At 47.0% G+C, this 15,109-nt stretch overlaps 1 protein-coding gene across 24 annotated transcripts in view; it reads left to right on the top strand.

Moving 5' to 3' along the window:
- ADARB1 (adenosine deaminase RNA specific B1) overlaps positions 1-15,109 on the top strand; it is a 135,375-nt gene that overhangs the window by 66,850 nt on the left and 53,416 nt on the right. For 4 of the 24 annotated variants that reach the window (XM_065541276.2, XM_045389418.3, XM_045389414.3 and 1 more), the window contains exon 1: positions 9,260-9,439. The exons of the other annotated variants lie outside the window; for them this stretch is intronic. In XM_065541276.2, the coding sequence (XP_065397348.1) occupies positions 9,340-9,439 (100 nt within the window). In that variant the 5' untranslated portion in view covers positions 9,260-9,339. Of the gene's footprint in view, positions 1-9,259; positions 9,440-15,109 lie in introns of those variants that run through there. 24 annotated transcript variants of the gene reach the window in all.

Here is a 15,109-nt window from a genome sequence, read left to right as displayed (position 1 = left end):
GATTTGATGACGTTTAAATGAGCAAATTGCATGTGTAGTGATTGGCAGGTGGCCATCACTCAACCGACTTTTCCTGTGCCCTCTGCTTTGGCAGGTGCCCTTCCTGGCTCCCTGCTTCTTCCTCTCCTAACCTCCTGGCAGTATGCTCCTCACTCAGGAATTGCACCCAGCCTCACCTCTATGGGTGAGTGCCACACCTGTGTCTCCAGCCCACACCTTCCCCCTGCTCTCCAGACTCAGACCCCAAAGCCAGCAGCATCTTCTGTCAGGCGTCTGTAGACCTCCACAACTTAAGGTTCCAAATTCTCATTCCCTTGCTCTTGCCATAATCTTCCCATCTCAGCAGCTCTTTCCTTCCAGGCGCTCAGGCTGAAGGCAGCCTATCCTTTCTCTTCTATTCCACATGGCAGCCAGGAGGCCTGTGGGCAGTGCCTTCAGAACATGCCTCCTGTGCCCCTGTCCCCAACTCTGGCCTGAGTGTTCCTTTTAAAACTAGATCAGAACTAGATTAAAGCCCGTGTTCAAGATGCTACCACAGTCTCTTGCCACCATGTGACTGCCGTGTCCTCACTGTGGCCCAGGAGGTCCCATGTGCAGAGTGGCCTCCATCTCTTCTCACTCTCTCTTACCTGTGCTGCTGTCAGTCTGGCTGCCTGGCTGTTCCTGGGCGGTTTCAGGTGCTGCAGCTACCTAGAACCTTCCATCTTCCCTTCCAGAACGCTCTTGCCAGCTGTCTTATGGCCACCTTCCTCACCACCTTGAAGTTTGTTGCAGTCTTTTCCAAAATGGCATAGCCACTACTGCCTTCCCACATCCAGCCATCTTCCTAGAGTAACAGTCACTGTTGTCCGTTGACACTTGATGGCATTTAATCTTTTATGACACCCATTGTCAGTTGTCTTTTTTTTTCCTTATTAGAACATAAGCTCCAGGAAAGCAGATGTTAACGTCTTTTTGTTCACTGATGTATCTCAGGCATTTAGGATAGTACTGGCACATAGCAGATGCTCAGTAAATAGGTAGATGAATGAATATTTGCTACTTTTCTTATTAACATACATTTCTGAGGTACTTTAATATTACGTTAAGTAATGTTACAATTTCCCATGTGTTGATTTTATGTAAATAATGAGTAAATTACTCTCAAAGAGATTTTAGAATTCTAATAAACTCATTTTTTTCCCTTCTTATAAGAGTAGAAAAATGCTTTTAAGAGTTTTCCTAAATTAATATTCTGGGAACATTAAATTTGAGAACTTTACTCTGAGGACATAGATAAAAATAAAATTAATTAGATACCAGGAATGTCAGATACTAAATGGTGTATGGCTATTTGTGACATTCTCCTAGAATTAAACAGTTATTAACTTGCAAAGACATGGCAGCTGAAGTCAGAAATTGATGAACTTTTAAAGTTGGGAAAAAAGAGCTTTAAGGTATCTTATTAAAATTGTAAACTGTCAGTTTAATCATCATAGAAACCATACGTGATACAGTGAATCATTGCTATTCTGCTGTGAGTTTCTGGATTCTCATGAATCAGACATTCTATTTTTATGTTTCTCTTAAATAATCCTAAAGGTAGAAAGAAGAAATGAGAAGAAAAAGGAAGAGAACCATAGATACGTTGTGAGGGCATTACTTCAGCTCTGGTAACTTCATGTGAAATGACTGCAGAATGAATTAATAAGCAGGAAGAGAGCCAGTGCCCCCCTAGGGCACCTTTCCACTTGCTGGCACACAGATTTACCACAGTTAGGGCACGGTTTGTCTTGTCATGCCGGGAGAGTCTACATTACTCTGACTTTCAAGAAACCAAAAAATACGCATTTTTGATGTTAGGAAGATTTACTCTGCATTGGGCTCTGTCATTTGATGAGGAAAAAACCAAATGATCTCTTTATGAAAATGAAGGCAAAATATATGTAAATACCATTTTAATCTAACTTTTTATATGAATGCAGAACAAATATCAAACAGGATTTATACAGTGTGATAGTCAGGAAACTAGCATGCTTTTGTGTTTTATAGACGAGTCTAAAAGGATGTATTGTTAAACCAAGAAGGTCTTGAGAACTGTTCTGTCTCCTTTGTGCCCACAGAATTGTAGCATGTGGAGGTGACCAAGGAACCAGAACCCAAGAGGCCTCTGCCACTGAAAGGAGACTTTTATTACTTGCGTTTCCTAGAGGAGGGGCACTCGCTCCAAGCAGGCCCACGGGGCACAGTGGTGTCAGTCAAGGGGCAGAAAGGAGCCACAGGAAAGCCCAGGACAGAGCCTGAGTGGGGTTTCCCCTGAGCGGGAAAGGCAGGGCAGGGCACCGGTGTAGGACTGGCTAGTGTGAACAGTTCCAGTGGGCCTTAGGCTGTAGGAAAGATCACTAGCTGCCTGCTCCCAGGCCCTTGGGTGATTTAGGGCAGGCGGGAAGTTAGCTAAGGGAGGTGGGTAGAGCCGACCACCCTCCTGGAACCCTGTGCTGCTCTAAGCCCTGGGAGGGCCAGTCTCTCCCTGTGTCTGTAAGGCCCACAAATGCCAGAGCATTAGGAATAAGAAAATGTACTTAATAGAATCGGCCCTGTGAGGACTGGATGCCTAACTGACAAATACAGAATCTGAGAAAGCACAGAACAACTGCCTTCGTTGACAAGGTGGCGCGCAGAGCCCAAGATGGGCGCACAGCGGGGGATGCCGGCAGGATCTCTTAACAAGCTTACCATGGTATCTTTCACAATGTTAACTGTAATCCCAGATTAATTTTTAATGACAGCATATCTCTTGAGATTGTGCTTTTAGCGCATTTTCACTTAAAGTCATATCTCATTTAGTAGACCTGCCAGATTCCTGAAAAGTTACACACAAACCAGCTGACATGACCTTTGCCAGGCATGTTCACCACATTCTCACTGAGCCGTGGACTCCTCACTAGGAGCCTTTACCTGTGGCCAGATAGCTGTTGTCACTGCCCGTGGTGGGGTTACGGTTTCACACTTACCTGATCCATTCTGCCGGGATTTTACAGTATGGGTGTTGAGGTATACTTTGCAAGTTGTTTCTTGAATATACTTTTCTGAATTGTGGCTTGCCGTAAGTTTTGGTCTTTTAAGGTAAGGGTTACAATGCAGATGGGGAAATTATACTTTTCTCATTTCAAGGAAAACAATAATCATGCGTTATGTATCAGTTGGGAAATAGGGGATGATAGGAAGTTGCAAGGCAACCTGGTTTCCTCTGGACTGGGACTCTCCCAGGGCTGTGTCCTGGTAGAGCCGGCAGGACACAGAATACCACCGGCCTCCGTGGGAGTGGCCTGGCCTCTTGGCCACCTCTTTCCATGAATGTGGTTCGTGTGGGGGTAAACTAGAGAGACTAAAGCCTGCTGTTGAGCTCAGCTTCCTGTAGAAACCAAATCAAATGAAAACCCTGACCCAGCGGGAGAAGGCAGAGAGTTGGACTTTTGAAAACGTGAGTGTGTCCAGCAACCAGGCAGCAACAGTCCTCGTTTTTACCCAACTTCTATAAGCACTTTATTTCTCCAGAATAATTTCATCATAAAGAATCCAGAGTTCAGACAGCTCTTTACCATCTGTCTTTTCCTTTTTTCTTACCCTATGATTGGCTTGATCTGGACTGCCTAAAACCATGACAATATTAAGTGCTTTCTCCTGGATAAAAATTTTGGCTTCTTCTCTAGAAGTTCTGGCTCTTCTCAAATTGTTTCTTCTTTGGTTCGTCTTCTGTCCCTGTTAGGAGACCCCTGGGGCCTCGGCTGGAGACACAATGCAGCTAGTCCCAGCAGCCACTGTGCTTGGGCCTGGCCAGCCCCTCCTCAGGGGCCACGGCACTGCTCACCTGGTGACTAGCTCTTCTTAGCCAGGTCTGTTCATGGCTCTGGTGTTTTTGAGCTTCTGGCTAGTCCTCAGTTTCTCAGACCTGGCTAATCACAGTGTGGAGTCATTTTTCATGACTGTGCACCTCACTCGTTTGATGCATGGCAAGGGAATAATTAAATTAATAAACCTACAGAAACTTCCACTTACAGTTTTCAAATACAGTAAGTGAATTTCTACTATAAAATAGGTCAAAAGAGGTTTCATTGTTTCTTATTTGAAATAATTAAAGAACATTTATGTTTCCCTTTTGTGGTTTCTTGGTTCTAATCCTGTGGGTTGGTTTTGACTTCCTCTGTTGGAGATATGCTGTGCATCCGTATTTAACAGGAGATCCCGAACTCCCAGCAGGGAGCTAAGCACAGATGTGTGCACAGATGCATGCTTAGGTAAGGATTTTGTGCAAGGCGACTCGTAATGTGAAACTGTAAAACGTGCTACCTTAGACTGCAGAGGGAAGGGGATGATTTGATGTTTTCCACACGCCTCTTTTACCAAAATGGGTCATCTTATCTGTCTCAGACCAGGCCTCCTGGGGGCACAGGAACAACACAGCTGCAGTGAAGGAGGGGCTCCTGCAGCTGGACTGGCCCTAGAGCTGTGAGTTGTGCCCTGCATGTTGCTCAGCGCGTTCTGCGGTTGCCCTGGCCTTGGTCCCCCATCTCACTGTGATAGCCATGCAGGTCAGCAACCGTGAACCTTCCTGGCTCTCACACTGCCCCTGGCACCTGTCTCTGTTTCTGCTCCCAGCATCCTCTCAGCTTCTTTTCTGAGCCCCACGCAGCGGTTCCTGCTCTACCACCACCACTTCTCCTCTGTCACCAAGAGAGGGCAAGAGTCTGTAGAGCCTGTGCCAACTGTCTGGTGAGGCTTCGTCGAGTGATGGGCAGGGCATTGCGGTACAGCCCTCCTGAACTCACCACACCAGAGGCCTGTCGGCATCACTGTCAGAAATAGACGACCTCCTCTCCCAGCCCCTGTCACAAGCTAAGCGTCTGTGAGAATGGAGGCTCTGCTTCCCAGGAGAGCCTGCCCCAGACGTGGGGGCAGCCTTTGCAGACAGCTTCTGTCCCGCCCACCTCCTCCTTGGTTTTCACTCCTTTATGCCCTCAGGGACCTGCCCATCGGTTCCCAAGCCCTCAGGACCATGGCAGCCTCCGTGAGGGTATGAGCTGGGTAAAAGGAATTAAGGTGGAGTCACAGCTACCAGTGGCTGATTGCCCATGGGTGTCAGGCCGACCCTAAGTGCCCCACTGCTAGTTCACTGTCCCATGACAGCCCCAGTATTGTGAGCATTGAAGGAAAGAATCCGGACAGGCGGCGGAGGCTCCCACCTGATGACACCAAGGCTCCTGCCTTAGCACTAGGGCCTGGACTCCCCTTTGCTGTAATGCCATAAAGTATGTCAGGAAGGTTTGCCCATGACCTGGTGGAGAGAGGAGAGATGTGACAAAGTGACTCTGGCCTGTGTGAACTGCCCACAGGGGAAGGTTGGAGGAGTCGGTTTGTGAAAAATCAGGGCTCTGAGAGCACTGGAGCTGGTGCTGAGTTCTGCGGCAGTCGAGAAGTAGAGCAGATCTGAGCTCCCGGCTCCTCACGGGCATCACAGATGCATTCGCCAGCAGCTGGGCTCGGCTTTGCTCTAACATCCGTCCGTCCTCTGGGAGCATTGTTTCTCTCTCCCTGGCTGCCCAGCCCAGCTCCCTGGCCTGGTGAGATCTCTGCATCGTTTCTCCTCCCCAGCTTCTCTCTCCACCCATGCCACCATGGGAGAGTTTAGGCCGTCTCATCCCTGACTGGCCTGAGGTAGGGCTGTGACTATCCCCTGTTCCCTCTCTCCTGTCTTCCTCACCTGTCCCCACATAATCAGTCCACCTTCCTTACCGCTGGATGCAAACCTGCAGACTCTCCATGGCTTTCCGGATGGAGTTCAAAGACATCACCTCAGCGTGAAAGGCCCTTTCAGGTCTGGCCCTGCACAGCCCAGACACCCGCATGTTCCTGGGTACAACAACATGGGCCCCCGGGCAGCTTGCCATGATGCGTCAGCCTCTGCTGGCTCCTGATGTGGCCTCTGTTCCTGTCTTAGGCCCCTGTTCCTCCCAGCAGGCTCCCCACTTGCCTTATTCTATCTCAGAAGCTCATCCTGACACCAGCTCTGTCCTTTGGAGCAGAAATCCATTGCAGCTGCACCATGCATGCTGATGAGTTGCTGGCCGTCTCCTTGTACACAGCATCTGGGCGCACTCGGGTGGCCCTGCTGTCCCTGGGCCTGTCCCTGACACTGGCAGTGGTTAGAGCACCAGAGTTCAAATGGGGGCCACATATCATGTCTAAATCTTTCAGAGTTTTAAGTCAAGCCAGCGCACTATTGATACAATACGTTATGTCGTCTTCGGCAAATACATCTTCAAGAGCTATGGTTTTTATATGAATTAATGTTGGCAAAATATCAAAGACCACTAAATTTAACTGCTACTGTGCATATCTGGGTGTTCTGTTCAGATGCCACTCATGTTTGAATGAGTAACAGATCAAGACATGATTGATGAATAGGTGCATATGTTTCCCATAACATTGATTATTTTGTTTTTATTTCTGCAAATCACTAATTATGTTTTATATTAAGCATTTTCAGATAATGCTTGTTCTATTGGTGTTCATGGCTTAATGCAGGGCCAGCACACGGCAGCCTACAGCCTGTTTTTGTGCAGTGTTTACATTTTTTAAAGAGTTGTTAAAAAATAAAATAGTGCATCAGAGACATGTGGCCATGAAGTCTAAAGTACTTACTCTCTGGCCCTTTACAGAAAATGTTTGCTACCACTTGATCTAAAGGATTAAAAAATAAAGCATGTCATTGGGCCAGGTGTGGTGGCTCACGCCTGTAATCCCAGCACTTTGGGAGGCCAAGGAGGGCGGATCACCTGAGGTCGGGAGTTCAAGACCAGCCTGACCAACATGGTGAAACCCCGTCTCTACTAAAAATACAAAATAAGTTAGCCAGACGTGTGGCGCACGCTACTCGGAAGGCCAAGGCAGAAGAATCGCTTGAATCCAGAAGGCAGAGGCTGCAGTGAGCTGAGATCCCGGCACTGCACTCCAGCCTAGGCAACAGAGCAAAACTCTGTCTCAAACAAGCAAAAAACCAAAAATGTCATTGAATTTGAAGTATACAAAATTTGAATATGTTTCTATCAAAAATTTGAATTTAAGTAAATAACAAAGCAAAAATTATAATTTTTTGTGTTTTCAGAAAATTATTTTTTCTAAATTATTAAAAGTTACATAAAGTAGTTAATGTGAAATGTTTAAATCAAAATTGTTTAAAGCTGAGTTTTAAATTTAATAATTTGAAAATTTAGTTAAATCATATTAATAATTTTTTAAGAAATGAAACTATTGATAATTCTGATGTCTGACATCTCTCTGATTGCTGACATGGAGCCTGAGTCTTACGGTGTTTTGAGGGCCTCCAGCTAAATTGGGGTTCCAGTGCCAGAGTGGCTGGCAGCCCCGCCCTAATGATGAGTGAAGGGGCTGGGCGTGCTGTTTCCAGTGCTTTCATGAGATGCTGCTTTGCCTGGCGGACGGCCTGATGTCTTGTTGTTCCACCTGTGACCAGGGGGTCCCTCTTGAATTGTGTGTGTACTGACAGATGCCCTGGTGGCTCTTGTCTGATCCATGTCGAGGTTATTCCTGCCTGATCGTCACTCGTGCCAGGAGCCCGACACAAATTCAGGCACAAATTCAGCACACCACACAATGGGAAGCATGTTCAAAGATTTTTACTTACAGGTCCTGAGCAGGGAGGGTGCCGTGAGTCACGAGGGCAGTCCTCTGTCCCTGGGTCACGCAAGGCAGGAACAAAGAGTCAGGCAGAGAGAGAGAGCACTGCAGCCAACCAGCAGAGCAAATAAGGGAGTAGAGTGGGGTCACTTGAAGTGTGTGGGCAGGTGCCTGAGTGAAGATGCCTCTCGGTTCTCATCTCTGGTACTGGCTTGGGCCACTTGGGTGTGGTGTAGAACTAGAAAGTGTCAAGGCTGGCTGAACTCTGCTGCTAGTAGGAGAAAGTGCAGCTCATATTCCAGATAGATGCTGAGACAATAGAAAATGAAAAGAATTCACTATGCTTAAGCAGAGTATGTCTGGACACACACAAGTTTAAAAGTAATAAGAATTGCTTAATATGGCATAATTTCCTCAGGTGCCATATACAGTTGTCACCAACATTGCACTAATTCGTGTGTACCTTTGGAATAATGAATTAGAAAGTGGATGCCGGTCGTTATTGGGAAAAGGTACTTTGTTACACGAGACAGTAATCGCGTTGTGCCAAGAGAAAGAATCTGACTAGTTAATTTGTCTTTTTTGTCTTTTGCCTGTGAGTGCTGCTTCTACTTGCCTCCTCCCCATAATCGGACTCCTCCCAAGACAGCCTAATCTTCAGGGCATTTGGATGCAGCTGCCTTTTGTTCCAGAGACACAGGCCATCTCAGGGGAAGCATCTCCCTGGGGCCTGAACAGCATTTTTCTGGACAAGAAGGGGCTGAAGGCTGTGGGTTCTGCTGTGCCAGCCCTAAATGCTGGCTCCCGAGCGGCAGAGGCACCAAGTGCTGTATGATGTGCATGTGTGATGCGTGTCCCTGCTCGCCCCAGGCTGGTCATGGTACTGTGCTAGTCACAGGCTGGCAGTGCTGATCAAACCAGGCACAGCGGAAAATGGGAAGATGTTGGTGTTGGCCCCTCTCTTGGCTGCGCGTCATTCACTTGGGCCATGAGCCGTGCCCCTGCTCTGCAGTAATGAACAAGGCAGGTCAGCGTTGGTGGGAGACAGAGTTAAGAGAGGAGAAGGAGCGCTCTCTGGGGGCGAGGGGATCCGTTTGTCAGTGGCCTGCAGTTTCCTGTCCCAGGGATTTCACTGGTGACATCCTGACCACTCAGCTGCACTTTCCGTGGAGCTGTTTTCATCAGCTGGCATCTGCTGAGCCCCTGCATTGCGTTGTGTGGTAGCCTGTTATACTTTTTGCAGTTTTATTTTCTACACTGTACTCCTTATTGATAGATTTTTTGTATCAGGATTTCCATTTAAACAGGACTTTGGTGTGTTTGCCGTGGGAGATTTGTTTCCCTAGGAAGATTCATGCTGTCATTCTCTCCCTTCTGCTCGTGTTGTTTTGTCCGTGACTGCACTGAAGGGTTAACTGTCACATGTCATCCTCTGGGTGGTGTGCTCTGAAGTCATTATGGAGTTTGGGCCCCTTCAGCCTAGTTCTGCCTAACTGCAGTGTGATGAATGGGCCCGAGGCAGAGGAGGAGGCTCCCTGGTCGGCAGGGGCTGCTGTTGTCGCAGCTGCCGGCACACTGAAGTGAGTCGCTGTGCTGCTGCCCCGAGTGACTGAGGGACAGAATGAGGCTGGGGCCGGCTGGCGCTGGCATTGGCGTGTCTGCATGGCGTCGTCCACCACTGGGCCTTTGCACATGGGGACCTTTTTCAGCGTCATGGGGCGTCGGTATAAAAGGAGGCGCAAGAAGCGCTCTGAGAGGAAAGGTAATTCATTTAGTTTTTATTCTTCAATGTGAAGCATTAGTGTTTAATGCAGTACAGAAGTGTTTTCCAGGATAGATGACTTTGTGAATTAATCTTGCTGATGCCAGTTACTTCCTATTTTCCCTTTTTAAGTGCCTTTTTTGTTGTTGGCATTTTATAGAATTTTAGATAGGGGCACTTAAAAAGGAAGATTCCAAAACATGTCTGTAAACATGAATAGAAATCATTTAGCTTCAGAGTCTGGAGTGTGTCTTTGGAAAGATATTTATAAAACCCTAAAGTTTGTAGCTTTGAGCCACAGAAAGGTTTTTCTCCCAGAGATAGATGCTTATATGAGATTTCCTTTGCTGCACTCTTCGTTAATGACTTTTCTACATTAAAACTGTTCTTCATGCTGCAGAAAGCAAGGCTGTAGCAACCATTGTGAAAATATTTCCCCTTTAAAAGAATGGAGAACAAATTCCTTACATTCTGCACTCCAGGATAATACCAGTTTTTAATTCAACTTAATGTTTTAAGTTGTTAAAATCTAGATTATTTTTTCTCAAAACCAGATTCAAAAGTTGTCCATGACTATACACATCACAAGCTACTGGTTTTTGGACGTGAACTGCTGCTTTAAAAGCTGTTGATTTTTTTTTCTCTTTGTATAATATGAAATAATTAATAGAAAATGCCTTAATGAAAAGATGTATCTAGCCCGGAGAACAGCTGAAGACAGGTGTGATCAGTGCCTCTGCCTCTGTGTCTTGTGGCCACCCCCTTAGTGTCCCCTTCCCGACAGGACCGGAGCACAGCCTTTCACCACCACAGGGCCTTCGGGACATTCTGTGGCAGGAGATGGCTGTCTCTTGAGGAAATAAAATTAACCTCGGTTTTTTGGTGTGGCTTCCTAAAAAGAAGAAGAACAGATGCATCTCAAAGTCAGCAGTCGTGTAACAGTGCCTTGCTAATATAACAAGGACGACAGCACCTCATGGAAGTCTGTGTCTGGAGTGGGTAACCCCTGACCCTGGGCCCTCTTTGCACCGCGCTGCCAGCTGCTTGTGTCCAGGGCTGGGGATACGACACCCTCGATGCTTTCCCGGACTGACGGGCGGTCTCAGTACAGCCAGTCTGTGCGGCCCCCTCTGCCCTCACCTCAAGAAGTCACAGCATTGGCCTGTTTTTGTTTCCTCAGTTAAGCTTTAGAAATGGAGATGTCACTAAGATAGGCAATAGAGGGTAAAACAAATGTACAGGCAAAAACTAAAGGACATTTTTACCAAATACCTTCAATTTAGCATTACCACCCCTTTTCCCATGGACACTCATCACTAATCATTTAAGTTGGGAAAAATATTGAGAAGTACAAGAATAACTCTGTCGTCATTCTTTTGGAATTTACTGTGATTCAAGCTTAAAATGTCTTTTTCATGCATTCCATAATCTCATTCTGCAGTGGGAAAACCACTCTCAAGTATGTTACATTTTCAGACCAAGGTTATAAGAAATTGAGAGGGTTATAAGATGTGACAATGAAGCCCACATATAAAATGACTTGTATTCCTTGGTCATTCCTATGAGTAAGTTCATTGTGAGTGTTATTAAACAGTATCACGTTATGTGTTAGTTCTTGCTGTTGATATTTTATAATATGCATTATCTTTGAAACTAATAAAAATACCTTTGAAAATTACGGATATTATTAAGATTGGCCATCACATTTATACCAAACTGGCAAAGTTTTATAAGATGTAAAATATAGTCTTTTATACTGTATATTTTTAAGATATGGTAAGTCATGTGTGTTACATGGTTTTGTTTTGTTTTGTTTTGTTTTTTTCTAAGACTGGTATAATGTACACCTTTTAAAATGTAATTCTTTGATGAAAACAATGTAGTAGCAAGTTACTGGTTTTAGTTGGCTTCAGTGGCAATATAATTTCAGTGATTTTTTTCATCACTCCTGAATTATCCATGCAGTTACTCCCTTCCACAGGGCAAATAATTGACTGTTGACTGTGTGTGAGCCTCAGATGGATTAGCTTAATCATCAGGAAAATAGGACTAAAGAATAATGTGCCATTTAAATAGCAGCCAGAGCCCCCATCAAGCAGACACTGCCACCCTGGCAGATACTGCCAGCACGAGACCTGGGAGAGGTCTGGGAGCCACAGGGCAGGATTCTGGGGAGCAGTTAGTGCCCATATATGAGGCGCTTCCTGCACCCAGCCAGTGTCCAGTGACTGCTGCTGTAGCCTCATTCACTCACAGCACTCCTCATTCACTCACAGCACTGCTGCTAAGTTGATGGCCAGTGGGAGGGCAGAGAGGTGGGAACACAGAGGCAGTCCTTCACTCCCCACCCCCCTGCTGTCTGAATAGCATCCTATATTTCCAGATGTATTTCTCACTGAGTATTTTGTTTGTCTCCCATGTGATAACATCCTTATCTGTGCTTAGTCATGTGTGTACACGTGAAGACCACTGTCCTCTGGCAGCAGTTCTGAACTGTGTTTTAGTCTGAGGCTGGACTCCCCCATGTTTCCAGAATAGAGGTGAACAGGGTGTGGGGACCTCTGTGGAGATGGAGGTCCCAACCTAGAGAGGCCTGCTCCCCCTGAGTACTTCTGGAGGAGAAGCCCTGAGACTCCTGACCTTCACCCTTCACAGAGTGAGGAGAGCCAGCTGGCCATGGGGAGGAAGCAGGCAGCTATCATGCCAGCCTCCTTCTCTGGTGCCAGCCATAACTCTTACCTTGCAAAGAGAGCAATTCTTTGTGAGATGCAGAGCATGGTAGCACCTGGAGGTCTAGGATGGGATGGCATTTATCCACCCATCCATATACCAGTCCATCCATTATCCATCTACTCACTTTAGTCCATCCATCTATCCATCAACCTATCATCCATCTATTCACTCATTTACCCATCTACCCCCCCATCCATCATCCATCCACTCACCCATCCATCCACCCATCTACCCACCCATCCAACATCCGTCCGTCCATCTAATCATCCATCTATCTGAGCATCTACCCATCACCCATCTATTCATCAGTCCACCCACCCACCCATCATCACCCATCATCACCCATCACCCATCATCCATTCATACATCCATCCACCCACCCACCCATCCATCATCACCCATCACCCATCATCCATCGTCCATTCATCCATCCATCCACCCATCCACCCACCCAGCCATCATCACCCATCATCCATTCATCCATCCATCCATCCATCCATCCATCCATCCACCCACCCACCCACCCATCATCACCAATCATCTATCATCCATTCATCCATATACCCACCCATCATCACCCATCATCTGTCATCCATCCATCTACCCACCCATCATCACCCATAATCTGTCATCCATCCATCCATCCATCCATCCATCCATCCATCCATCCACCTACCCACCCATCATCACCCATTATCCAATATCCATCTATCCATCTACCCACCCACCCATCATCACCCTCTACCCATCATCCATCATCCATCCACCCATCCATCCGTCCACCGACCCATCATCCCCCATTACCCATCATCCATCATCCATCCCCCCACCCACCCATGCATCATCACCCATCACCCATCATCCATTCATTCATTCAACCATCCATCTACCCACCCACCCACCCATCATCACCCATTACCCATTATCAATCATCCATCCACCCACCCACCCTCCCATTATCACCCGTCACCCATCATCACCCATCACCCATCATCCATTATCCATTCACCCATCCATCCATCCACCCACCCACCCGTCATCACCCATTACCCATCATCCATCATCCATCCACTCATCCACCCACCCATCATCACCCATCATCACCCATCATCTGTCATCCATCATCCACCCACCCACCCATCATCACCCATCATCCATCCATCCATCCAGCCACCTACCCATCATCATCCATTACCCATCATCCATCATCCACCCACCCACCCATCATCCCCCATCATCCATCATCCATTCATCCCTCCATCCATCCGCCCACCTACCCATCATCACCCATCATCCATCATCCATCATCCATCCACCCACCCACCCATCATCACTCATTACCCATCATCCATCACCCACGCACCCACCCATCATCACCCATCATCCATCATCCATTCATCCATCCATTCATCCATCCATCCATCCACCCACCCACCCATCATCACCCATCATCCTTCACCCATCATCCATCCATCCATCCACCCACCCACCCATCATCACCCATCATATGTTATCCTTTCACCCACCCACCCACCCATCATCACCCGTCATCTATCCATTCACCCACCCACCTGTCATCACCCATCACCCATTCATCCATCCATGCATTCACCCACCCACCCATCATCACCCATCATCTATCATCCATTCATCCATCTACCCACCCATCATTACCCATCATCTATCATCATCCATCCATCCATCCATCCATCCATCGATCCATCTATCCACCCACTCATAATCACCCATCATCTGTCATCTGTCCATCTACCCACCCATCATCATCCATCAACCATCATCTGTCATCCATCCATCTACCCACCCACCCATAATCACCCATCATCTATCAACCATCCATCCACCCACCCATCATCACCCATCACCCATCATCCACCCACCCACCCACCCACCCATCATCACCCATCCATCCACCCACCCATCATCACACATTACCCATCATCCATCCACCCACCCATCACCCATCAGCCATCATCTGTCATCCATTCATCCATCCACCGCCCCCCACCCACTCCTCCATCAATCCATTGTTCTGTTCATCCAACAAGTACCCATTACCCCCTTCTGCATGCTGGCACCAGGGGGTTGGACATGCTTAGGGGGTAACGGGATGGCAGTAGCAGGGGGAAGCCACAGCTTTCAGGCTTGAGGTTTGTTCTGGAATGGGCCACCTGAAATCCCACTAGGTGCATGAAGAGGGTGGATTTAGGTGATTTGTCACTGCTGCACTATATGTGTAGTAGTGGGAAGGGATATTCCCCAGTATCTGGTGAGAATGGAAGACACCATTCTCTAGCAGTGTCTGCCAGGAGAGGGGCCCAAGTAAGGAAGGTTGAACCCCCAGTGGACAGCAGCGTTATGGATAGAGGGCCCAGATCTCCTAGAACCTGTTGTAATGGCTGTGTGTGTACCTTTCACTACATTTGTGCTGATGGGCCTCGCAGCACAAAAAAGACTCTGCTGCCTGGGCAGAAGCTCCTCTCATCTACAGGGTGCAGTTTAAGCACAGGCACGTACACTCTAGGTTAACAGTTGAAATTCTGAAGCAAGCGTATAGAAGTAGGTTTGTGAAATGCACTTGAAATACTATGGAAATTGGATCCAAAGCAAATCATAACAGTGCCAATTCTTAGTGTAATTATAAGTGTTAATATTGGAAATAAAGTTTACATTGTTGTCTTTTTTTCCCTTTGATTCCAGAAAATTACAATTTTCAAATAAGCAGGAACTTACTTAGGTTGTGTCAAGTAGAGCAAAGTGGACAGTCTTTCAAATGCATTGCTGCTGCGTGTGCACTGTGAAGGACAGAGCACCTTCAGGAAGGCAGGGCCCTCTGAAGTTTGTGCTCTCACGCGCTGGCTCTGAGCTGTGATTTTGTTGCTGAGTGTCTGCCTCAGCAGTTCATGTAGCTTTCTAAAG

The sequence above is a fragment of the Macaca fascicularis genome, chromosome 3 (assembly GCF_037993035.2).
Source record: "Macaca fascicularis isolate 582-1 chromosome 3, T2T-MFA8v1.1".
Taxonomy (NCBI): Eukaryota; Metazoa; Chordata; class Mammalia; order Primates; family Cercopithecidae; genus Macaca; species Macaca fascicularis.
This window is presented reverse-complemented; position numbering and strand designations above follow the sequence as displayed.